This window comes from Scomber japonicus, chromosome 17 (assembly GCF_027409825.1).
Source record: "Scomber japonicus isolate fScoJap1 chromosome 17, fScoJap1.pri, whole genome shotgun sequence".
Classification (NCBI taxonomy): domain Eukaryota; kingdom Metazoa; phylum Chordata; class Actinopteri; order Scombriformes; family Scombridae; genus Scomber; species Scomber japonicus.
The window spans coordinates 8,268,253-8,295,390 of NC_070594.1; the positions used below are offsets into that span (position 1 = coordinate 8,268,253).

Genomic DNA, 27,138 nt, shown 5'->3' on the forward strand with positions numbered 1-27,138 from the left:
TCAATCTTATGTGTGTGTGTTTAATCTCAGGGTTGTTAAAAACTGGGTTACATGCTGGACCTATTTCTTAAGAAACAATAGTAGTAATAGTAGTAATAGTAGTATTAATCTGCCAATGTATCTGTGTGTAGTTTTAGTCTCTTTGCAGGAGAGACTAAAATATTGCTGAAACAATATAAAATGAATCTGCAACTATTTTTGCAACAATTTGGATCATTTCAGGTCATTCATCTTAGATCTCCCACACTTCATATTAGCAGCTTTTATTTCACATTGGCTAAATAAGTAGCCATTCTTCACTGCATATGTCCCGAGCGGCGCCACTCATATGGCATTAACTGTAAATAATTTTGTCTTCCTCCATGATGGCAGGATTTTATGGAAGTGTAGCGCCCACACTCAAGGTTGAGCCTTTACCCGCTCCTAAACCCACTGGAAGCTGCGGCCATTACTTCCTGGCCACTTAGTGTTCACATTTTTTACTTTCCAATCCCAATATCTGAATATAAGAATTAAAGATGAATTGCTCTTTGATGGGGTCTACTTACATTTTTATGCTATTATATTATCATTATATAAGTGGCATAAAATGGCAATATCATTTATTCCAATTATTACTGGGACAATATATAAGTCAATTTAGTGTGTGTCAGTGTGTGTGTGTGTGTGTTCTTACCCTGCTGCTGGGCGTTGAGCAGTGTGGGGTCAACAGTGGGCACTGATCGGGGCAAAGGCACTGGTTTAGCTGCTTCTGCTGGTCAACAAAAACACTCCAAATTATGATAAATACTAAAAGAAATTATAAACAGTAAATTCTTAAAACCCGTGTAATGAGTTTAAATACTGTATATGCATTAATGTTCACTTATAAGCACCTTTAGTCAGCCAACTCAGCCACAGGACGTCGAAGCAGAATAGTGAGTGTAAAAAAAGTTAAAGTAAAATTTTGAAATAAGTGACAAAAAAATATTATATTATGAATCTTTGACATGTTTAAACTTTGCACTGCCCCAATTGTCTTGTCTGGCACTCAAATTATTACTTAAATGAAATGACTGATATTTTGAACTGCACGTTTTTCATCTGAACTATTTGATTATGGCTGTTTAAATCATATTCTCACACCTTATTTATTATTTGACTCGAACTTTAATAAATACAATAAAATCCAAAATTGCCTCATTTTTTTATTTTTTTTACAGTGGGTGAAAAAAAGAGCAGAAATTACAATTAAAAGTGAAATGAACCTCATGTTTAAACACACATCTGGTCTCTGTTCCAGTGTCTTTCCCACACGCTGAAGCCAACAGATATCATGGAGCTCTCATGTGATTCATAACGATCCTTCGCTATCAGCCGGACTCACAGGGAGTGAACACACACCTCGTCCGTCAGCACTGCTTTCACTGATTGGACCAACACCAAGGTCAACCCTCTTGTTGCCTAATTTCATTTAATCACTTCAGGGCCGTGATTAAATGCCAGCCAAACTGTGTTCCTCTTTGCCAGCTCTTTGTGGAGCAGCTTGTGTAATCTATAATCAGCCAAAATACCTCCTTTTTTTTTTTTTTTTTTTTTTTTTAAAGTGTACCACCACTCTTTGTCTGAATGATTGTGGGGTCCGTCCCTCGACATGGGAAACAAAAACAAAACATCCTCTCACCCATGTGCCTTTAGAAAGTCTTACGTAACCCTTTGTCTTGCACACAGGGGTAAAATTAGGTCTTCTTGTGTGTATGTGTACAGAAAAGCACTCAATATCTTTATGTCAACCTCCCAAATAATTAGAAACTCTTGTTGAACTTTTACTCCTCAAATAAAAGTAGAATCTGACCACTTATTGCTGTAGATAAGATCTTAAACTGGTCACTTTGGGCTGTTGTGCTCTTATGGACGGTATAATGTTTAAGGGAAATGCGTCAAACACAGATATGCTCAGTTCCTTGGGAAGGTGTGTTACTGGAAGAAACACCAGGGGGTTATAATGCTGCCATATACTCAAGCGTCATCAGGGGAAATTAGTGAGAAAAGCTTACAAAGTCGATAAGACAATCAATCATCAGAGAACAATGAGATGCTGTAAACACCTCTACAATAATAATCACACCATTAATCTGTAACACTAGGTTTCATAACGGTATAATTTGGTTCTTCCTTTTTCCATCAAGTCCATTAATGTTTAAGAGCAGGATGTAGAACTCCTCCGTTTCCTTAACTCTGGGATTGCTGAAGTTGATCCAATTAGGCCAATGTGTAACATCTGACCTAAAGAGTCTCCAATCAGCTGGGTTTCGACAATGACTTTAATTTATTCAGACTTTCACTTTTTTGAAAGAAGTCCTTATTAAATGCACAGTCAAGTATTCTGATGTCATGGGGATGCTGCAAGAACATTTATGAATAAAAACTCTGTGAGGAAGGTCTTGCTGTCGGTAACAGTGATGCTTTTTGCAGCATTCATGTCATAGGAAATAAGTTTCAGGCTTTTAGACACGTTCATGTCAACATCCAAGTCATGTCCACCTTGGCTGAGTTGCAGTTTCATGTTATATTCTTTTTTTTTGGTTTGTTTCTTATGAGTGAACTTTCTCTCTGTTGGTTTGCAGTAATAAAATAAATAATAATAATTACAAAAACCTGTGCAAAGTGCATGAAAACCAAACAACTCACATCAGCCAACTCTGAATCTTTCACATACAGCTTGAATATATCTGTACCAAATCTAAGGGGCGGTTCATCCAAACATGTCAAGATGTTTTAGTCTGGATCAAACTGATGCACCAACCTAGAACCATCTGTAAGTCCAGCTTTGACCGATCTGTCAGTTTTATAGATGAATCATCTCTGTGCTTCATACCTGAGGGTGGTGGCAGCTCGGCTGGAGTGTTGGCCGGTGCGTGGGCCCCCGGTGGGATGTGGATGTTGTTGTAGTTGGTGGTGGGGGGTCCAGATGGTCCACATTCTGGACTTGGGGTAAAGCCGATCCCTGGGGGTGGACCTGGACCCAATCCGGGGTCGTGATCCTCGAACTGAGAAGGAGGACCTCCCCTGAAGGAACCTCCGTGGGAAGAACCCTGGCCTGAGAAACCTTCAGCTCCATACTCGCCTACCAGAGAGACGGGGAGAGAAGAAGAAGAAGAGATAAGAGAGAGGTGAGACTGTTGGACTGTAAAATTCATGTTACTGACTGACAGTGTAAATGGTTTGTTATTCACAGTGTGTAGTTTAAAAAAAAGCCAAATTTAAGACACTTCAAAACATTTAACACGTCATTAAATGCTCCGAGTAATGCTCAGAGGAACTATTTCTTTGGTAGAAAGCAGCTCCACCAAAAACTGTTGACAACGTGTCCTAGAACATCTTTCCTAGAAAGCCAGATTTCCATAACCTGGTTCCAGGAGGCTGGATTGTCGCCCAGATCTAAAAATGTTTATAGAGAATCAAAAAGGAGTGATGCTGTGCTCTTTGACAGCTGTTTTCCTGTTTGGAGAGACGAACAAGCCAATCAGAACTGAAAATGGTTAACACGTTCTGAAGCTAAAAATGAATAAATGGTAAATGGACTGTACTTATATAGCGCCTTTCTAGTCTTTACGACCACTCAAAGCGCTTTACATTACATCTCATTCACCCATTCACACACATTCATACACTGATGGCAGGGGCTACCACGCCAACCTGCTCATCAGGGGGAATTTAACCATTAATTCTCATTCATACACTGTTGGCACAGCAACGGGGGTTAAGTGTCTTGCCCAAGGACACATCGGCATGTGGACTGGAGGAGCAGGGAATCGAACCGACAATCTTCCAATTGGAGGACGACCGCTCTACCTCCTGAGCCACAGCCGCCCCAAATAACGTTCTGAAGCTAAAAATGAATAAATAACAACAATAATGGAGCTTTCCCACTACACAGTTCCAGCACTACTCGGCTCGACTCAACACGGTTCCAGGAACGACCTTTTCCATTACAAAAAGGTACCTACTCAACGTGGGCGGGGTCGTCATAGCAACGGCTCCGCGATACTGCCGTGACTTCGTTTTATACGCGACACAAACACATAAACAATGGAGGACATGGAGGCGATGGTGTACTTGCTGCTGTATGAGTCACACACAAAGCAAAGAGAAGAGAAACGTATGGCTGTAACGCTGTTGCCGGTATTTAGAATTGGCGGGTTTGATTCTTGTGTGGGACGGCTCATGACTCTTCCAGCGACAACTCTTCTGATCAGTCAGCAGCCAGCAGTCTGTTGACGTCACATTTAGTACTCGCTTGGAACCTCAGCAGAGCAGGTACTAAAAAAGTACCAGGTACCAGGTACTATCCTTAGTGGAAACGCAAAAAAAGAGTCGAGGCGAGTCGAGTCGTGATGGAACTGTGTAGTAGAAAAGTGCCATAAATGAAACTTGTCATGACATTATGTTTGATATGTTGTAATATAATAATAACGTTCTGTTGGTCAAACGTGTCAGTGATAAAATACATCACAAGAAAGTAAAAATATTAGTCTATGTAAGTCACATATCTCAGAGAAACCACACATCGCCCAGATATCTTCACTGCCAATTCTGATGTATTCATCCAATTCCTTTAGCCTACACAAAGGTGTCAGTGCTCACAAAGAGATGACATACTAAGCTGGAGAAATGAAATTCTGCTGCCACAGAAGTCTTCAGCAGATTGGCGGTTAATGAAGGAGTTTCGAGCTCTCGGCCTCGCTCAATTTCAATTATCTCACGCTGAAAAATTGTTTCTTCATCAAAAGCACATCAGGTGACAGAGCGTTTAAAATGGGTTTGGGTGAGATGATGAGAATTCAGGAGAGTCAGATTAAACTGTACTGTCAGAGAGAGTGTAAATCATATTCATAGATGCTAAATCCGAAATTGGTTTTGAATGATGTTGATGACTTTCTCTGCATTTTAACTGTGTCTAATAGGACTGAATCAACCCTGTATGACTTATCATATATTATTGTTATGATACAGTGTTTTTTTCAAGCATGTTTTTTGAGTTCTGGATAAAAAAAGTGAAGGCGCAATAAACTGGTCAGCCACTCAAAGAGCTGTCAATGAGTACGATAGAGTGACTATTTGAATTGGTGAGAAAAGAGGAAAAAAAAGTTAATTTTGGTGTTTTAGACATTTACAAGCAGGATAAAGAGATACAGATGTAAACAACATTCTCAAATCTGGTTCATAGCAGCAGGAAGTTTATAACAACATTTTTCTTTTTTTTGGAAAAAGGAAAAAGGAAATTAATTTTCATAAATGCAAATTTTGTGCCTCATATTATTTTTACAACATGTTTGGCAGTAATTGGTGTCTTGTAAAGCAGGCTGAGATTTTCTTAAGCACAAACCTTTTTATCTGTATACACACATTTCCCAGAAGTGTCGAATTTATGGTAAAAATTAAAAAGTTCGAAGACAATGGCTGGTGTCCACAAATCTCACTTTTGGATCCAAACCAACAATGAACTGATCTACTAACAAGTATTATGTGTGGATTACAAGCCTGATATATCTTATTCCTCTGGTGTTGTCCAAAAACGATTAAAAACACATCAGTGAGTCACACCGCTGCGCTGGGTCCCTTCATTATGAAGAGTTTGTTTAGGAATGTCTCCATGGACCGATAACAATGATCACGTTTCCAGTCTCTGCTAATCTGTTCTACTAAGTATCACAATGTCTTGACTTTGTATGAAACTTGCTCTGAAACTTGCTCTGATCAATATAACGCGTTGAAAACATGGCGATTGTTTACTGTAAAGAGAACCACATCCTCATGTATGCATGATGGTAACTTCCTGTGACAGACATACTCTCAAGAAGCTGAAAACACGGTAGTTGGTATTAGTCTTTGGAGCCATTTCCAAACAAAGTAACATATACTGTAATATAATACTTTATTTCACAAAGTGCTTTGACAGACAAGGCAAACAAAAGCATTACAATAAAAAACAAGGCATAGAGCATAGAGACAGGTAACAAGACTGGCATTGACAGGATGAAAGTAGAGGACAATGGAATACAGTGGGAGATAATGAGAATGTAAAAATATATAAAATAAATAAGACAAAGTAAAATAAGATTAAATAAAAAATAGTAGCAATAAGCAAAATGAACAGACAAGCAGATGACATCACATAGAAGCTAGTTTGTAAAAGTGAGTTTTGAGTAGTGATTTAAAAGAAGATACTGAACGTGCAAGCCTTATTTCCTTGGGCAGGTTGTTCCAAAGCAAAAGACCGTCGTGCTTTTGCCATCAGGGCCCCTGATGGCAAAAGCACGACGGTCCCCTCTAGATCTCAACCTTGACTTTGGAACAACCAGAAAGGCCCCACCCGAGGATCTAAGGCTGCGGGCCGGCTCATAGGAAGTCAACATGTCAGTTATGTAGCTTGGAGCTAGACCCAGATTAGCTTTAAAAGTGATCAGTAAAATCTTAAAATCAATTCTAAAATGAACAGAGAGCCAATGAAGAGAAGCAAGGATTGGGGTGATGGCTAAACTCCTCATAATGATGGAAAATGTCTTCCAGTGTCGGAGTGGTTTTGTTTTTTGGTGTATTTTTGCCTTTATTTGATAGCAGATGGCATAGCAACCGACAGGAAACAGGGAGAGAGACAGGGGAATGACTTGCAGCAAAGGTCCCTTGAGCGAATCAACCCATTGCATATGCCATACGCAGTAACCACTTGGCTACCAAGGCGCTCCCCATTGGTGTGTTTTTAATAGTTTTTGCGCAATGACGGAGGTTTACGGCGCAGAGGGACAAGATTCATCAGGCTTTGGATAAACATACTTGTTTGTGGATCAGTTTAATGTTGGTTTGGATCCAAAACATGGAGATTTGTTGCCAATAAGAAAAACACAGAAAATTGTCAGAGATATCCCTTAAGATGATAAATTAACTGGTGGAATTAAATCAATGGAAGATTTTCTGATTCAAACACAAAGGAAGACAAAAAGATAGAAGTGCTTCAGAAAGGTAAAAGAAAAATGGTTCTCCACAGAAAACAAACAAAACAAAAAACACCAAAATCAATAGATGTTTGAAAGAGAAAGAAGTAAAGAAAGACAGAAAGAAAAAGAAAGAAAGAAAGAAACAGCATGCTGTGTTTTCATCTCGCGAACATGAGCCTCACGCTGGAGACTTTGCCGCTCTCAGCAACCACACCTAACACAAAGAAAACATTTCTGGACAGCCAAAGATATTTTGACAGATTAAAAACGTTAGGCTGTATTTGCAGACACAGGCTGTATTTGACACCATGTTAAAACCCAAACCTCTGTCATTACTGCATTACAGGCAGGAAAGCAGACGTGCATTAACAGGCGATCTGACACTTCACAAACGTTAGCTGGAACATTTTCTTTCATTAAGTTGTTAAATCGTGTTGATCCAGAGAAAGTCAAATGAGCTTTCACACTCTCTCTCTCTCTCTCTCCCTTTTTTTTTCAGGTTCATTTCTACGTACTCACCCTATATTACTACATTCTTTCACTGCTGAAATGTCATCAGTAAGCAATATGAACACATCTGCAAACTATAAACGTGTGCATTTGGACATTTATGTTTTTTAAATTAGGCTTTTTTTTGAGTGACAATAAAAATGCATTGTTGTGATTTTGCACGATTAGCAGTGGTGTGCACAGACTTTTTGAAGGGCAGGGGCGAACAGCACGTTCTCGCCACTGGAGAGGGCAGTTTAGTGTGTTTTTGCCAACCAGGAGGGCTCCTTAGCACACATTCTGGCTCCCAAGAGGGCACCCTAGCACGCGTTCTGGCTCCCAAGAGGGCACCTTAGCACGCGTCCTGGCTTTCAAGAGGGCACCTTAGCACGCGTCCTGGCTCTCGAGGGCACCTTAGCACGCGTTCTGGCTCCCAAGAGGGCACCTTAGCACACGTTCTGGCTCCCAAGAGGGCACCTTAGCACGCGTTCTGGCTCCCAAGAGGGCACCCTAGCACGCGTTCTGCCTCCCAAGAGGGCACCTTAGCACGCATTCTGGCTTTCAAGAGGGCACCTTAGCACGCGTTCTGGCTCCCAAGAGGGCACCTTAGCACGCGTTTTGGCTCCCAAGAGGGCACCTTAGCACGCATTCTGGCTTTCAAGAGGGCACCTTAGCACGCGTTGTGGCTCCCAAGAGGGCACCTTAGCACACGTTGTGGCTCCCAAGAGGGCACCTTAGCACGCGTTCTGGCTCCCAAGAGGGCACCCTAGCACGCGTTCTGCCTCCCAAGAGGGCACCTTAGCACGCATTCTGGCTTTCAAGAGGGCACCTTAGCACGCGTTCTGGCTCCCAAGAGGGCACCTTAGCACGCATTCTGGCTTTCAAGAGGGCACCTTAGCACGCGTTGTGGCTCCCAAGAGGGCAGTTTAGTGTGTTTTGCCAACCAGGAGGGCCCCTTAGCACGCGTTTTTCAACAGCCCCCTGCCCTGCCCCCCCCCCCCCCTTGTGCACACCACTGACGATTAATGTTTATGTGTGTGTGCGGTCATGAATCTGTTCGTATGAGACGGATTGGGAACAAACAATAACACCATCTGTGTATTTAAATATTCTGTGTAAGAGTTCTGTGACTCTGGAGTCAGACTAAATAACTGAATGCTGTGAGTTTAACAAGCTGTAAGATAATAATCACAGACCATTTCTCAGTGGTGTTGAATCCATGGAGCGAGTACGCAGAGAGCTTTGAGGGGTTTTAAATTTTAGTAGATTTTATAGTATAACTCAAACGGTCTGTTTCTTATGGATTATTATTCAGGTGTGTTCGCTTTCAGTCTGACCTCCAAATGAAGTGATTTAGATCATCTGATTAAACTGCAGCTTTGTTTCCAACCTGTGTGATCATCATCTGACTGCTCTGACTGATGAGTGTAATCACAAATACAAAACATGATGGGAAAAGTCCTCCTTTAACCTTGTTTTAATGTCACTTTTTCAGAGAGGATTTATTTTAAAGTTATACATTTTAAATTCATTTCCTGAAAATGTTTAGTTTCAATTCTAGTTTTAGTTATTTTGGTTGTGCTTTTTCACTTTAATTACACACTGCTCTCTACCAACATGAGCTGGGACAATAACAGAGGTGGAAATGGATGAAGGTATACACACACATTCAAAGATAATTAACATCAGACTTCTCAAAAATGGCTGCTTAACAGATGATGTGTCCGTGTGTGTGTGTGTGTGTGAAAATCATTGTGACTTTGTATCAAATCATGACTGACAACTAAAAGCACAAAAAAGCCCCTTTTAGCACCCTTCAGTCACACTAATGACAGTGTAGATGCTAAGTGCAAAACACACAATAACAGAATAATAATGACCTGCCATCTGAACATCCCAACCACCTCATTTATAGATACCAGAAAAAAAAGCATAAAAAGGCAGAAAGGGGAACCACCAGCAGCCAACTAATGAATGCTGTATCTTCTCATATACTGGTGTACTAACCACTGTGGAGGTGAAAACATCATTTAGAGGTTTTATACCACTCTTAAAATCTCATTTAGTTGATATAATACCCAAAGTGGCTGGTGAAAAAAAAGTCAGCTTCCTGTCCGTTTTTTGTTTACAGCAGGCAGCAGCAGGAAGGATGATTCACAGTATGACTGTTGAGCTGTTGGACATTGAGCAGCTCCTCAGGGACAATTAGTGGTTGCGTCGCTTGCCAAAGGGCACCCTTAACAATGACTTCTGAGCTCTGCTTAGTTTGGTTCTTTCACACGGTCAACAGTCTGCCAGAAACATTATGTGAGCTGTGAGCAAAATGTCGCACATGTAGAAAGAAGATGTTGCAATTTACCTCAGGTCTGTTTTACTGCCCTTATAGTCTTATATTACTTTGTCATACATTTTATCTATATGTATTATTACCTGGTCCTGTGAGGAATGGTGTCTCATTCTGCTGTATCTGACACTAGATCCTCAACACCTACAAAAGCTTCCTTACTAATCGTCCAATTTTTCCTGAATTACCAATCATCCACCAATTAAATTGCCATATTAAAAGGTCTCCATATGTTAATTAAACCAATCCAAATTTATTCAGATGACGAAATTATGATTTCAGGTCAAATTAGTGTTTCCCCGCCCCCCCCCCCCCCCCCCCGCACAGAAAGTCAGACTGTCGGTTAATGATTTGTACGTCAGGCTTGGTCATTTAGTTTGTCCCTCAAGAGAAAATAAATTGATGTTAAATCACCTATACACACTGTTCATACACTCATATTTAGTATATTTAAACAAAAAATAATTCAGACTAAAACATGAATTAATAATAATGGATTTGGCTTAGTGAAGTTCATTCGACAGGTCCTCAAAGACACTGCCACTAATTCTCTTAAATGTCTTATATTTGCTGATAAAGAGTCTGTTTCCACTAATGGTTCCTGCATGAGTCCCTTCCAGTTTAGTTTGTCAGCCAGCCAGTTAGATATTTATCCACCGGTTAGTCAGAATCTATCAAGGGGCTTCACAGTGAGTAAATTAAATTATATTTATGAACCACTCTTTGTCTAAAAAGCCAAATTTCATTCAAACTCATCCGTCTCTCTCCCATTTTTATCCTCTCGCTGCATCCGACTGGAACATATGTGAGATTTAAGATTCCTTTTAATACGTTTTCCTGAATTCTGGGTCAGAGAACACATCCTTTATATTTTTACAACTTAGCAGTGGAAGCTGTTTTCTCTCTCTGCACCCCCCCCCCACCCACTACCCTCCACCCTCAACCCTCCACCCACCACCCTCCACCCCTTCCCCTCCCTCCATCCATTCCTTTCCTCTTGCTTAACACGTCCCCCTCCCAGCCAATGGAAAGTCAAGCCAGAGCTTCTGTGAGACAATGGTCTTTCTGTAACTACCACTGGTATATTTGTGTGGTGGTGAGTGTGAAACTGTGTGTGTCATACTGCTCTCCAGAGATTAATTAACCTACTTCAGCTGGTATCACTGCAGTGTCCAACGCCTGCTGCTACAGAGGAGCGACCAGCTGACGGACGCCGGTCCAACAAAGCAGCGTGGTGCTGACAAAAACTAAAAAATGTTAAGATGTAACTTTTGGAAAGGAGAAACAGAAAGTGTCAAGTTGACCTCATTATTTAAGAAGAATGTTTTTTTTTTCATTTTGTTCTATCAGCATGTGGGTGTTTGTTTTAACATCATGTGGTTCACTGATCTAAAACGTCTGCATGTCAAATGAAATCTGAACAAATCAGAAAGATGTGAACTGTCTGGCTTCCCCACTGAATCAGTCAGTCAATAAGTTAGTCAACTAGCCAGTTAGTCAGAGAGTTAGTTTGTGAGTTTGCAAGGGAGTAAGTCAGATAATCAGTTAATGATTTAGTCAGTTAGTCAGAGAGTTAGCCAATCAGTTGGTCGGTGAGTTGGTAAGTTAGTCAGAGAGTTAGTCAGTTTGTCAGTCAGTCAGTCAGTCAGTCAGTCAGTCAGTCAGTCAGTCAGTCAGTCAGTAAGCTGGTGAAATAGTCAGTTAGGCAGAGAGTTAGTTTGTGAGTTTGTTAGTTACTTAATCAGTCAGGTAGTAAGTCAGTAAGGCAGTTAGCGTGTGACTTTATGAGTTACTTAGTCAGATAGTCAGTAAGTCAGTTCATCAGTTAATAATTTAGTCAGTCAGTAAGAGAGTTAGTGGATCAGTTAGTCAGTGAGCCAGTCATAAAGTTAGTCAGTTCATTATTTAGTCAGTTGGAGAATTAGTAAGTCAGTTAATCAGCTATTGAGATAGTCAGTTTGTCAGTTAGTTACTTAGTAAGTTAGTAAATGAGTTAGTGAATTAGTCAGCCAGTCAGTCAGACAGTCAGTGAGTACGTCAGATAAACAGCTTAGTCCGAGAGTTAGTTAGTGAGTTAGTCAGCCAGTCAGTCAATAAGTTAGTACGTCAGATAAACAGCTAATGATTTAGTCATTTAGTCACAGAGTTAGTTTGTGAGTTAGTCAGCTAGTGAGATACTCAGTTTGTCAGTAAGTCAATTAGTGAAATAGTCATTCAGAGAATTAGTTTGTGAGTTACTTAGTCAGTCAGTTCATTAGTTAGTCAGAGAGGTGGTGTCTGAGTTAGTCAGCTAGTGAGATACTTTGTCAATTAGAGAGTCAGACAGTCAGTAAGTCAATTAATGTCAGTCATATAGCCAGTAAGACGGTTAATAATTTAGTAAGTTAGTTAATAATTTAGTCAGTAAGAGAGTGAGTGAATCAGCCAGTCTGAGTTAATTAATCAGCTAGTGAGATAGTCAGTGTGTCAGAGAGTCAGGTAGTACATTAGTTAGTGAATTAGTCAATAAGTCTATAACATTTTTAGCACCTTCCAATTGAGAGCTTGGCCAATTTAGTGATCAACATCTGCACCCCGAAGTGTTGTAAATGACCGCGACTCATCAAAATATTGTTTGTGTGTAGAGGATTATCGAAAACAACAATCTGAAGTGATCATGTCAGAGAGGAATGTATTCTGATGGAGTTACAGATGTGCTCTCTCTCTCTCTGTCTTTATCACACACAACAAATCAAAAGCGAAAACATCTGGGATTATAATTTAAGACGGAAAAAAACAAACACACATTCGCTCGGAGCCTCTTATACTTTGGTGTTGAACTGACAAGAGTTGAAATGCTGATAAAATCCTGCTTACGGAGGGAAACACACACACACATGCTGGGTGGATGATATCAGCTGAGAGTGCTGGAGGCGCTAGCATGATTTCATCACTGACACAGAGACCCCAATGCGCACTGGGAGGGGAAACACATGGCGTGAAAGACATGAGAAGGAAAGAATAAAAGACAGACTTAAGGGGGAAAGAAACTGTGTGTTTACTGAACATGCATGTGCAGCTGAGGGCTCCTCGAGGTGATGTCATGGGTGAGCCGGCGAGATGTTTGGGTCAAACACGCAAGCGCACACACACACACACACACACACACACACACACACACACACACACACACACACACACACACACACACACCTATGTAGCGGAGTGAGTGGGCGTGGTCCAGCAGATGGCCTTTATTTCAGCGAGGAATGTGTCAACATCAGTTCACTGACATAAAAAATAAGTTTAGAGTTTCCTCTCCAGGGAACGGGAACATACTGTAGGTGTTCATGTCTTGTTTGGTCGTGTGTCTTTCTGATCGGCCTTTGACGCAACTTCTAGCCCTCGCAGTGCAATCTGAAAATGAGTCCAGATGCTGCGTGGTCCCATGCGGTCCGGTATCATTTCTACTCATAGCTGAAGTCACTAGAGTGATGGAATTATGAGAATATTCACATGATTCACTGGTGTACTGCTGATGGCTGATAGACTGTAACGCTCCAGCAGCTTTTCTGTGTCTTTTAAAGTCATTACACTGAGCTGCAGTCTCTTCTGCACAGTCCACATTTCACTTGTGTCTGAAATTAAAATTCTCTGACTCTTCATTAGAGATAAGATCTGAGGTAATGAGTGAAATCGATCAAAGATAACATCTTCTCCTGGGGGATTCAGTGTAATACTAAATCCTAATATTCCTAATATTTGTATTGTGTTATTAAAACAGATGTCAGTGAACAATTGCATCTGAAGACAAACTCTAAAACCATAAAAAGAGACATATTGCTCCAGCTTGCATCCAAAACATAAGCAATCAAACATTACATAACCTGCAACAAGTCTGTTTTTTTATTGGGACTTTTTATGTTTGTACTAGTCTAGTAAATAAAATGAGCTGAGATGATGAGAAACATTACACCTACTGTAACAAGCCTTATTCAAAGAGCAGACTAGCTTACCCAGGTGTTAAACACAAACCAATAACAAGGCTGTCATCATATATTGACAATGAGCTCCAGAGCAAGACAGACCTATTCATATTTAGGTCTGACATGTTTGCATGTTTCATTTCAAGTGCCAAAAGTATGTCCATCTTGTACATGTACATGAATACTGTAAATTTAGTTAAGCTGAATCTTGAAAACAAATTAAATGAATTCCTCCCAATGAAGGTCCAAATTGTAACTAAATAAATTGAGTAAAAGAAATTGATATTGGGTGGGATTAAGAAAGAGTAGATTTAAGAACATGTATCATTATCCACCTATGATACTTCAACACTACAGATGCATTTTGGTCGATACTCACATTATAAGTGTTTGAAAACTAGCCTGACATGGAAAGTTAGGTAACAGGAACATAATCAAAATCTACAAAATGCACAAAATACATAGGAATGTTCACTCCATCCATATAGATAGGAGAAATATGAGAAAGGGAACATGCGGAATAGGGATGATTATCCGGTTTTTTACACTTAAACCAGAAAAACACATTTACATAAATAAAACAAAGCCCTTTGCAGTGGGTCTGTGAATCATAGAAAAAAATATATAAAAAGATGAAAAGGTTAGGCTTGCTTGTGTCACTATCGGAGACAGCAGCACTGATTAAAAAGAGACATATTAATGATTTCAGATCTGCAGAAATTAAAAACACTTCTTGGACCATTTCAGTGGACTTTAAGTTTCAACCCATCAAACTGAATTACCACCTGCCAAAAGACAAATGCTGGTATGCTTTTGAGGATGGTTGGCAAATTGGTCCACTCAAGCAGAAAACTATCATTTGGAGGTCCTAAACTGTTCCAAATCTGATGTCGGCTGCTAAACTGCTGAACTTTAGGAGAAACGGCCCCTGTGGCAGCTTTATTTTTCCCACCGCATGCTTCTCAGAGCCCGTTGAACTTTAAAAAGGCTGCAATGGCCATTCTGTTGTCTAATTAATTAATTCAATCTCCTCGGGATCTAGTGGTGTTTCCCATGCTTTCTTTCTCCTAAAGGTTATGTTTTATGGTGCGAGCCTGGCCAGAGGTTTTCAATGTAACAAAGGTCAGGGACAAAGTTGATCCGTGCTGGATATGAAAAGGAACAGAGGAGAATACAATAAATATCAGCCCAATCTCACACAAATTAACACACACTGAGGTCCTGCACATATAAAAAGACCCAATTTCTTGCTCAGATTTGATTATTTTTACCACCTCTCTCTTTCACACATAAGCACAAACATACTTGAGACGTCAAAACGCATTACATGACTAATCTACTCTCCAAACACTTGTAATCTCCAGAGTCTCCGGTTTCTACTGCAGGGCTTTCCTGCAACAGGCCCAGGACTGATAAGGAACACAATATGGAGCCGAGGTTCACACACACACACACACACACACACACACACACACACACACACACACACTCACACACACAGTCAACAAAGGAAGTTGGCCTTAGTGTTCTCAAAAGAGCAAGCTCAGGAAAAAAAGCGGTGGGTTTAAAATTGATGTGTATATGTGTGTGTGTGTGTGTGTGTGTGTGTGCCATATCAGTGTGTCCCACCTTCGTTTTCCTCATCCTCATCCATGCCGATGGGACCGGACTGAGGGGTCTCTCCGCTCTTCAGGCAGTTGTGAATGTAGGTGGCCTTCCAGCGGGCGTACTTCCTGTGCTGGATGTTCTGGTAGAGGTGCAGGGGAAGTTGGGATAAGGAACAGGGAAAGAGACGTAAAGGTGAATATTAATTAAACAGGACGGTGGTTTGTAGAGAGTAAGGGGTGATTTTAAAAAGGTCAGTGGGTGGGGAGTGGGTACATGCTGAACTTAAAAAAGGCCACAAGGTGAAAAACATGATCTAACAATGAAGTTTCCCTTCTTCATGCACCATGGAAGTAAGTTGTGCCAGAAATCCATGGACAGGAGGCAGGTGTTGTGGTGCACAAGGTTAAGGGTAAATGTAAACCCTTAACCCTTAAATGTAGTAAGGGGTATTTGATGAAGAGTAGAAGTTGTGGGGTAGGTGGTAGGTGATGGCTATTACCCAGTAAGTTGGTTGGGAATAATAGAGTGGGGTCATTTCTCAGAGAAGTGTTCAATTAGTCTATCAGAAACAGCGTAATTGAAGAGGAGGGTAGGGGACGTTATCATAGAGCATGATTTCAGGAGGTAGGTTTAAGAAGAAATCATTGCGGACAAGGTTGGAATCAAGGATCAATTTTAGGTTTAGTTTTTGTAAAAATTGATTAGTTATAGAATTCTCAGAAAATAGTTAAAAATGTAATGTAATAATTTTTCAGGCATAGATGGAAATACCTTATTTTGTACAACCAACAATCAAAAACCCCCAAAATATGAAGTTTGCAAACAATATGCAGCAAATCTACAAATTTGAGAAGCAGGAACCAGTGAGTGTTTTCATGAAGTAGTATGACTAAAACACTTACTCAATTATTAAAGTTGTTTCCAATGAATTTTCTATCGATTGACTAATCAGTGAATCAACTAATCTTTGCAGCTATGTTGCAGTAATTTGTTGAGAGTATTAGAATTAGAAAGGAAATATTAGGGAGAGGAAAAAAATAAAGATTAGAGGAAAAATTCAATAACTGAAAACAGATGGGCAAAAGCTATTTGCACCCTGGTATATATAGCAAAGTGTTCTATTTGCACTCGTCTTGGTGCAAATATCAATGTATGTTATTTGCACCCCTATACAATTAGGAGTGCATGCTATTTGTACCCTGCGGGACTGAGTGTCGGAGGGGAGCGTCTGAAGATATGAAGACTGTATTTGGTATCCATGTCAACCATAGACTTGTCTGTCCATGTGGCCGAGGCTATTTGTACCAGGGGTGCAAATAGACACAGATTTGTGTATCACAACTTTGATTTTACTGCTTTTTCCTTCATCTTGTATGATGTCATATTTTATAATATATCACTACTTTTACTGTAATACTGCATACTACATCACTCATAATACTGCAGTACTTTTACTGTAATACTGCATACTACATCACTCATTATACTGCAGTACTTTTACTGTAATACTGCATACTACATCACTCATAATACTGCAGTACTTTTACTGTAATACTGCATACTACATCACTCATAATACTGCAGTACTTTTACTGTAATACTGCATACTACATCACTCATAATACTGCAGTACTTTTACTGTAATACTGCATACTACATCACTCATAATACTGCAGTACTTTTACTGTAATACTGCATACTACATCACTCATAATACTGCGGTACTTTTATTGTAGTACTTTAACTATATTCTGCTGTAGTACTTTTTCTTAAGTGAGATTTTTCATGCAGGACTTTTATTTGTAATGAAATGTTTTAACATTGCTGTATTGGATATTTTACTTCAGTAGAGGATGTGAGTACTTCTTCCACCAATAGTGACACGAAGTGGCCGGGGGTTAAGTGGGGTAATGGTGGTAACTCTGACTGTGTTCAACAGGCAGGATGTCTGAAAGCTTAAAAGAATTGAAGAGGCAAAGAGAGGCGAGGGCAGCAAATTCACAGTGACATGAAGCTGATAAGATTGAATGGAGAAATTCCTGCTTCTACCAGATAAGTGCCATGTTTTCAGTAGCAGCAAAGAAACAATGACATACTGGAGTGCTGAGGTCCATTCTGTGGTAAGGCTGTATTTGTTCAGGCTCAGTCATATTGTAAAAACAAGTGGCCAAAGGTAGACATTTCTAAAAGGAAGAATAGCAGCTGTGATATGACTCCACGCCTTGGAAGAATAAGAGGTTTAATGTTACCATTACAGCCTTTTACAAAGAAAAGTGATTCACTATAAAGTTATTTAATGATACAAACAATGCTCCATGATTTCTGCCAGGATTGGGAGGTATGAAGAGCTGCAACAATTAGTTAGTAAATCAATAGATTTTGAACAATTTTAAGCAAATACTCAAAGGCTCCAGCTTCACAAATGTGAATCCTTCCTGGTTTTCATACTATGTCTTCATAATAAACTGATTATTTTGTGGTTTGTACTGTTGATCAGACAAAACAAGACATTTTGAAAAGTAACCACAGGCTCTAGTAACAATTTACCAACATTTTACAGACCACAGGAAAAATCGATTGATTGAGAAAATAAATGGTAGGTTAATCGATAATGAATATAATAGTTAGTTGCAACTGAAAAGAGTGTACCAACATATATACTGATAGTAATCTATCTGCAATAAGGTCATATTGGCAGATGTATCTGTCTCAATGTAGTTTATACCGTAAAACACACATTTGGGTTTGTGTGGTTTAAACCATGACCAACAACAAAATGCTATAATAGGATTGGCTTGGAAACAGTTCACTAATCTGTTAAATTTAGCATGTGGGAAACCTTCTATTGGATGTCCAAAAATGGTATTTTCCAAATAAAACATGAGAGGGTTGTGCAAAGCTGCCAGATAGATACAACATCCTTTAGCACAAAGTACATGCATAATTGAAAACTTGACTGGAGTATATTTTGAACCACAATCTTGGACATATTGGTAGCAACCTAGCTTAAAGTGAGTGAGAAACTAAAACTAAATCTCCCAAAAGAACAGTCACAAATAAAAACAGTGTTTGTCACCTGCTGTAATATCTTTGCCTATCCAAAACACTGACTGGTACGTTGACACACTGTAGACTACAAACTAGGGTTAGGGTTAGGGTTAGGGTTAGGATTAGGGTTAGGGTTAGGGTGGACTGGCTAGGAAATTCACGACTTTCCAATTCCACAGGACAGTACCATATTTCACATGACTCTTTATAAAAGCTGAAAAAATCCTGAGAATTGATCCGGATTCCAGATAATGATCCGTTAGTGCCCAAAGTCGCTGCTAGAATCAACAAGGGCTATATATCGATTGCCAGTTTGCTATCATTCGACCAGTGGTTGGATCTATTTCCTCTCCAGCCTCCAGTAAAGAGCCACAAGTACATCCCCCGTAAACATTTGAATGTAGAAGGTTTAGCCTGACATTGGCCTCTCTGTCATCATGGCTCATTGACTGGTGGTGGAGAGTGATAATCACAGCCATGAGCAGTGAGACCAGATAGTCAACGCTGCCTTTGTCTGCAGTGATTCAGCACTGCGACAGTCAGAGTGATAACAATGGTGCATATATGGCTCTCTGCTGAAACAGTGTTGATAACATGTTGCTGCTTTCTGTTTTGTAGGACAGCCAGGTTTAAGGTTTGTTGAACTACCAAATGTGGCATACTTACAGGGTTGGATTCAAAATTATGCACCAAGATTTCCAACTAGAGCTAGAAGGACAGATCACATTATCTGCATGTTTGTATCTTTTTGTACTTATTAATGGATTTTAAGATTTACTATTCATCATGGCTTTGTTATTAGGCATATATCTGAATTGATAATCTCTAAAATATTGGATCGTAGCCCTCTAGAAGGTCCAAGCTGAGGTGTAAATAAGTGTTCACACATACAGATACAAAGTGAAAGATTTTTTTTTGTTAGTTTGCTCTAATCAGAATCAGTGGATGAGTTGGTAATCTTCTTGTGTTTTGTCTTTGGTTAGGGTTTCTCAATCAAGCGAAACAAAAGGCATCACTAAAAGGCAGATGATAATGATGACAACTCTTCTCTCATTGGTCAGATGTGTCTGAAGCGAGAGTGAACAGCGAATAGCCACAGGGGAAAAACTGACAGTGGTATCGTATCAGCTCTCTTACATCCATAGATCAACCATGTGAAAGCTGCTAGCAACTGTTATTATCACATATCTGCATCCCAGCACACCAGAATGCAACCTTGTAGTCAGTCAGATAGAGTTTGGATCATGTTTCCGCCAAATGAGGCACCTCAGAATTTATTCATTAAGCAGACAGAGATCACTTCCTCTAAAGGGTATATGTCCAGTTGATTGGTCAAGGAGAGAAAACCAACCAGAGTCCCGTTCAACCAGACTAAATAAAGGTGTTAAAAAATGTCTTTAAGCAAAACCATGAGCCCCAAATTAGACCATTGCCGTGCATGACAGAGATCACTTCCTCTAAAAATGGTAAATGGTAAATGGACTGTACTTACATAGCGCTTTTCTAGTCTTTACGACCACTCAAAGCGCTTTACATCTCATTCACCCATTCACACACATACATACACTGATGGCAGGGGCTACCACGCAGGGTGCCAACCTGCTTATCAGGGGGGAATTTAACCATTTGTTCTCATTCATACACCAGCAACGGGAGCAATTTGGGGTTAAGTGTCTTGCCCAAGGACACATCGACATGTGGACTGGAGGAGCCGGCACTACCTCCTGAGCCACAGCCGCTGGTATATGTCCAGTTGATTGGTCAAGGAAAGAAAATCAACCAGAGTCCCGTTCAACCAGACTAAATAAAGGTGTAAAAAATGTCCTTGAGCAAAACCATGAGCTCAAATTAGACCATTGCTGTGCATGGCAGCTTGCTATTTAATCTCTGCATGGATGTCATGTCTTTATTTTTACTACTTATGTCTATGCACCTTTTTTCATCCTGTGGATCATTTTGTGTTTTAAAAAAATGCTATACTTGTTGTTGTTGTTATCACTGTGTGAGTGTGTATAGATTATTTGAATATAAAGCTATTGTAAATGCAGTCCATTTACCAGATCCCACTGAGATTTAAAAACTCAATATCAATCAGACTACAATATAAACACACTTGAGTACATTGAATGACGTCCAGAAGGCCTTTAAATCATCTTACATTCAAGTCAATACGCTGTTGGTTTCTTTTCTATTCTCTAGCACAGATACAAAATCTGTGCTTTGCCTACAAACAATGTCTGTTAACAGGATAAATGTTTGTTGGTTTTGGGTGTCTTCGGGGGATTTCTAGATCATTTTAAAAAGATAGAATGAAGCCAGCTGTATCCTTTAATAAGTTATCTTACTTCCTGCCTTATCCACATCCCCACTGTAATCTATGTTTTGTTGTAAATCTGTTTTTGGTTGATTTTTATCTCTTAAAAGAGTTTACAGAGATCAGACTTGTGATTTCCAACCAGGCCTTTATCTTACCTCCTCTGACAACTCCCCAAACACAGACAAGACATCCAGCAGCAGGCTGGCTGTGTAGAAGGACTTGATCATGTTCCTGAGGGAAAAAAGACAAGAAAGAGGAGGAGGACAGAAAGAAACAAAGATGGGAGATGAGAGGGAACAAGGGAGGGGATTTTTAGGGGTTGAGAGAGGGAGGGTTTAGAAATTTCAAGGGAAACAAAAGTAAGAGAGAGAGGGAGGAGAGAGAAGGAAAAACAAACAAAACTTTTAGTTCATCGGTTCAGAGTTTCAGCAAGGTATGATGCAAAAACATGTGTCAACAAGTCACATTTTACACTCAGCTGATAAAATACAGTAGAAGGAAAAGTTCCAGCTTAAAAAGTCATTCAATTTGGGATTTTCTGTAATTATAAATGGGGTGGGGGTGAAAAATGAGCCACATACAAAAAGAGACAGGATTAAAGTCACTGACTGAGGTAATGTTCAAATCATCCCATCTCCACCAACAAGCAGACATCCAGTCCAAATGATGCTCTAGTTTGATCTAAATACGACCATTAAACAGTCTTCCACTAGCATTGTATCATTATAATGTGGGTAATATATGCAAATGAACTATATTTAATTTCCTCCATGTTGTCTGCACCCAGAGCCCCCCACTCATTTGCAGGCTGCTGGCTGCTGGGTAACGAAAAACACCCATTGGCCTTTAGAGATCTTAACCTTTGTGTCGTCCTCCCGGGTCAAATTGACCCCGTCTGTTTTGACTGTTCCTTATGTCTTTCCTTCTTTCCTTGCCTCCTTCCTACCTTTCTTCCCTAATTCCTTCCTTCTGTCCTTCCCTCATTCCTTCCTTCCTTTCTTTCTTTCCTTCCTCCCTACCTCCTTCCTTCTTTCCTCACTGCCTCCCTCCTACCTTCCTTCCTCCCTCCTTTCCTTCTTTCTTTCATCCTCTCTTCCTTCCTTCCCTTCTTTCCTCCCTCCTACCTTCCTTCCTTACTTTCCCTTCCTTCCTTCCTCCCTCCCTTCCTTCCCTTCTTTCCTTTCCTCCCTTCCTTCTTCCTCCCTCCTTTCCTTCCTTCTTCCATCCTCTATTCCTCCCTTCCCTTCTTTCCTTTCGTCCTTTCGTCCCTTCCTTCCTTCCTTCTTCCTTCCTTCCTTCCTTGACTTGAGGACAACAGGAGGGTTAAACTATGTATCTTCATTTTTTCTAATGGTGTCTTCAAAGACTGGTTAGGGTTAAGGTTAGGGTGCATCTCCATCTGTTGCAATATATCCAGACCAGAGCCTGACTGATAGTGGATTCATCAATAATGTCAGCCGACAATTTTACATATAAATAACATATACAAAAATATACATGTTTTTGCATTGATCCCTTAAATGTAGTTATCAAGCAAAGAGATATAATGAAGGTATGAAATTTTACAGTTTGACAATAAACTTTAGTGTAAAAATAAATGAAACAGTCAACTTCACTGGGAATTTAATGATTATAAATAACTATAACTAACTACATAACTAACAAAAAAAACATGACAAATAAGGGAGAAGAATATATTTAACTTGGATTAAGAAAAAGATCAAATATACATTAAATGCTCCCTATATAATACACATATTGGTATATATCTGTGATAGGCCAATATCAGCTGATAATATCGGGTATATTAATATCTAATCCAGACTCGCTGAAGAAGAAGAACAACACTTTGTAAATGGAAATAGAGATTATAGGATTGCTCAGTCTTTGCTTAACAGACGTTCTGCTGGCCGTAAACATAACTCCAGTAGAGTCAGTCAATCTGATTGGATGGGACATGAGCAATGCATACTGGTGGTTTTTAAGAAATCACCATACTCACAGCAGTGAATTTTTCCCTTTAAGTAACTGATTCAGTAAATTAGTTTAACTACTGAATGAGGTTTTCTGGTTTGGAAATAGAAAAAAACGGAGTAACCACAGCCCAGATTTACCGGCACTTGGTTAGAGGTCATTTCCCATCACAACACACACACACACATGCAAACACATGCACACGCACACACACACACAGTGAAGGTAAGGAATATGAAAGGGTTCCTTGTGTCCTGCTGTGTGAGCTACTGAGCAGTGGCCTCAACATGTTGGAGGAAGTTTCTTATTCCACCAAAGTTTCCCATAAACATTCAACCTCTGTGCCTCAACATGTGTGTGCCAGACTACGTGAATGTGTACATGAGTGTCTCCATGTTTACTTGTTGTTATGTTGTATGTGACTGTGTGTTCACTAGGTTTTTGTGTGTGTGTGTTTATCCAGTGGTGACATAACACACCCCTGAAGCCTGAGTCCTGTTAGAGCAGACCGCTGCTTCTCATAAAACCGCAGGCTGTTTGTGTTCCCCCTTCAGCGGAACAGAAATATTACCCAATCCTGCTTAATGTACCTGCTGGAAACAGAGCTGCTTCTGAGCTGTTATTTACAACACAAACAACTCCAGAGAACCTGTCGCCTGCATCTATTCATCCTCCACAGCTTGCTACAAGCTGCTCACACTTATTGACGGAGGGAGAGGAAACTAATTTTCCTGTTGTGATACCTGTTTATCCAAAAAAATAAAATATAACTCCTCGTGTCCACAGGATCTGGCTCATACTTGCAGCAGTGACATTTTCTAATATACTGTAGTTCAGAGTTGTTTATATGATATTTGTCTTGTTTTACAGCCTATTGAGTACGTGTTTGCTGCTGGTTCAAATGGCAACAGATGCTTTTACAGAATTTCAGGAGAGAGGAGTGTAGAAACGGTAACGAATGGATCAAACAAACTCAGACACACTGTCAACCTTGCAATGAGATATTTATTCTGAATGTGATGATGCTAGATTATCACCAGGCAAACACTTTGTGATAATGAGAAGCCATCTTTAAAGAATGCAAGCGGGGTAAACGTACATCCAAGCACCTTGACGCCGGCTATGGATACGCAGCAACTCAAGGACACGGTAATTAATATTTCCTCTAAGGAATTATCCAATGACCAGATATCACTCCAGTTGAAAAAGCCTTAAATGAACAGATGAACGATAAAAGCTTTATCAAACCGGTGGTGGTATTTGTATTCAAGATGCTGAGGCATGAAATACCTTCTGAATTTTTTGAATCCTACAAAAACATATATCATGACCCCTACCATTTCTTTTCATTAGGAAATACTCTCTTATTTTGAAGATGCTAAACAGAAAAGCTGCATTTCTGAATCAGGATTTGATTTTCTGTATAGTGAAGAGGGCTCGAGGCTAATGACGTCCCATCAGCCCAAGGACAGGAGGAAATGAGATCTTCTGCAGGATGATATAAAAAGGTATTGTGTATATAATTTTTAAAATGTATTAATTTATTTTAAACCATTGCTTAGAAATTGATAAACTGAACCGAGCACTGGTCAGATACTCAGCACCAGACCTGAAATGTTCCTGTGGTACTGGTCCATTGATTCTCTCACAACCTCACAAACACCCTGTCTGTGAGTGAGTATATTAACTAAAACATTGAGTTGATTTCTATATATTATTGTCATATTATTTTTGCTATAATCTAAGCCTCAGACATTTATCAAACACAGCTTGTGACTGGACTAGGGATGGGCATGATTAATCGATGATCGATAATTGATTGTTAAAAATGGTGTCGATCACATTAATTTTTTATCGATCAAACGCTGGTTTCAAATAGAAGTTGTGTTGCGTTGTGCGAGTCTTGAAGCAATGCAATGAATTTCACTATGTGGCAACAATGAGACATCTTACCAAGAGGGGGCGATATATGACAGAGAAAACTGCTCAGCTACCTATCAGCTGCCGTAGATATCAAACGTAAACATGAAGAGGTCAAGGCGAAGTTTGGCGTGGGACCTTTTCAAACTAAAAATGAGGGAGTTCATTGTAACCTGCACCTTGGCCAGGCTACCCAGGATAGCGCCACAATGCCTCTGCATCTCGCCTACTTCGGTCCCATCAGAGTGTTTCAGCTGCTCGACTGACAGTCATACTAACAATGCTAACATGCTAATCAACAAGGGGTGCATTTTGGAGTCCTTTAACGTTATATTTTGACAAAAACTGTCAGTCTGGAGTAATATTCTGTTTTTGGATTAAGTTGTTATTAGATTTGATTGTTTTTTTGGAAGTGTTTCTAAAAGAGGCTCAATTCATCATCATGGCATTTTTAAGATAAAAAATATATAATGATTCATCGATAATTGATCATTAATTTTGATCAAGAAAATGTATTCAAACTAAACTAAACTAAACTAAACTAAACTAAACAATGATGCAGACTGCAGTTATATCCATGGCCACTAGGGTTAATCTACAGATTGGGCAGGTTGGGTAAAAAAAATATGAAATTCTTATTAAAAGTGGATGTGCTTTATGTGGGTCATGAAAAATAGCAGCTTCATAATTACAACACTGACATTTATAAAGCATCTTATTTCTGTCTACAGCTTTTCACCCTAATGGCTTGAAAAAAGGGTCTCCCTATCAGTCAGTCTTTTCAATAGAGCGGGATCTGTCATTCCACAGAGCACTTCACGGAGAAGGCCGCGGATATGAAAAATAGATGTGCACAGCGGGGATACTCATCACAGTGGATTTGTCAAACATGTGAGTTGGCCTTCAAAAAAAAAAAAAGTTCACTCATTCTGAAACAAAAGAAAATATCCATCATGCGTATCACTCCATATTCTGTATCCACTCTACTGCAATACTATGTTTCGTTTTTATTTAAATACTAGCAAATCTTAAAGTCTGACCTAAACTCTCTTCCATTTTTCAAGATTCGGGTCTACTTGTGAATAAAAGTAGGCATAAAACATGAGGGATAACTTGGTCCACACTGATTTCTACTAGCTCCATTTGACTAACACAAACATACTTAAATCCCCATGTGCAATAAGACAAGGAAAACTAATCATTTCTCATAATCTCCACACAGGCAAAACATTGCATCACTTGTGCATCCAAATATGTGATACTCTGTCCCTGTGGGCTTGCATGTTGGGAAATCCATAAGAAAACTATAAGCTGTAACCTCTTATATGTGCATTTTACTGCAATTACCTCTTGGGATCTGTAGGATCTATTTATAGGGATCTATTTCATTTAACCCACACATGCTGTTCAGGGTCTATTTTGACCCATTTTGACATTTAAGAGAGAAAAAAACACTGTATGAACTGAAATTTCTTTTAGCCAGATATTTGATGAGTTATCCTAATGTGACACTCAGACTATACAAAAATGAAAATATTTAAACTTTTTAAAACATTTTTGTTGAATGTTTGACACATATTCATAAAAAAACCTGTTTACTTACATTCATTATTATTCTCCTATGTTAAATAACGTTGGACCATTATATAGTAAGACTGTAAATGTTTCGTAATGGGAATTCTTATTATTCATCTTCTCTGATCACATGAGTAACTATGTCATATGATTAGGTGTATGTGTGTGTCATAATCTGTTGACAATGACACCACTTATGTTACATGAAATGTTGATTGAGTGAACATCATGTATGTTATAATCTACTGACTAACCATTGTCCTGATTGTACACACATTATGACGTGACTATTGTGCTTACATTGTTCTGATGGTAGAACGAAGTCATCCTTTCATAAGATAATGTATTGTATATAATCTGACTGTTTCCTCTGCTCTGGGCTCGCTGTGCCATCTCACACTTGAGACAGCAAGGAGTCCGTCTGCAGACGACTGAATAAACTAGAGAAAGACAAGGAACGACTTTGTGCTTCTTGATAAATAAATATTGCCAGAACAGTTTTTTATCCATTAACAAAAAGTTGATGCTCTATATATAGAGACTAATTATGAGAGGGGAGACTGAACATAGTACAGTACATAAGGGTTAAAATATGCAGTCTTGACAGAATAGAGGTTGTTGAGGTATGTTTATGATTGTTACTCTACAGAGCGTTTTACTTTTCTATCTTCTTGTATGATACTGGAGGCTGTCACATACTAAATTGATGTTTGGTATTTATGACTTCCTATTGCACATGGGGAATGTAATTGGTTGCAGCCTTACAGACACTCCTATTTAAGATTCTCATTGTCACATATTATTAGCCTGATGAAGGTTTAGCACTGAAACTTTGCAAATAAATGTATCATTGAAAGTTAGATAGTGTGCTGCTGGAGTTTGTTTGGAGATGCTTATTTTAAATCTCTATACATGAATATG

General features: G+C 39.5%; 1 protein-coding gene across 1 annotated transcript in view; it reads right to left on the reverse strand.

Moving 5' to 3' along the window:
• Nucleotides 1-479: 479 nt before the first annotated feature.
• Nucleotides 480-27,138, reverse strand: part of vta1 (vesicle (multivesicular body) trafficking 1) — a 57,519-nt gene continuing 30,860 nt past the window's right edge. Inside the window, exons 4-8 of the mRNA XM_053337475.1 lie at nucleotides 20,904-20,979; nucleotides 15,405-15,522; nucleotides 2,858-3,106; nucleotides 677-754; nucleotides 480-499 (exon numbers count right to left, since the gene is read on the reverse strand). Coding sequence (XP_053193450.1) covers nucleotides 480-499; nucleotides 677-754; nucleotides 2,858-3,106; nucleotides 15,405-15,522; nucleotides 20,904-20,979 — 541 coding nt within the window. The remainder of the gene's footprint in view (nucleotides 500-676; nucleotides 755-2,857; nucleotides 3,107-15,404; nucleotides 15,523-20,903; nucleotides 20,980-27,138) is intronic.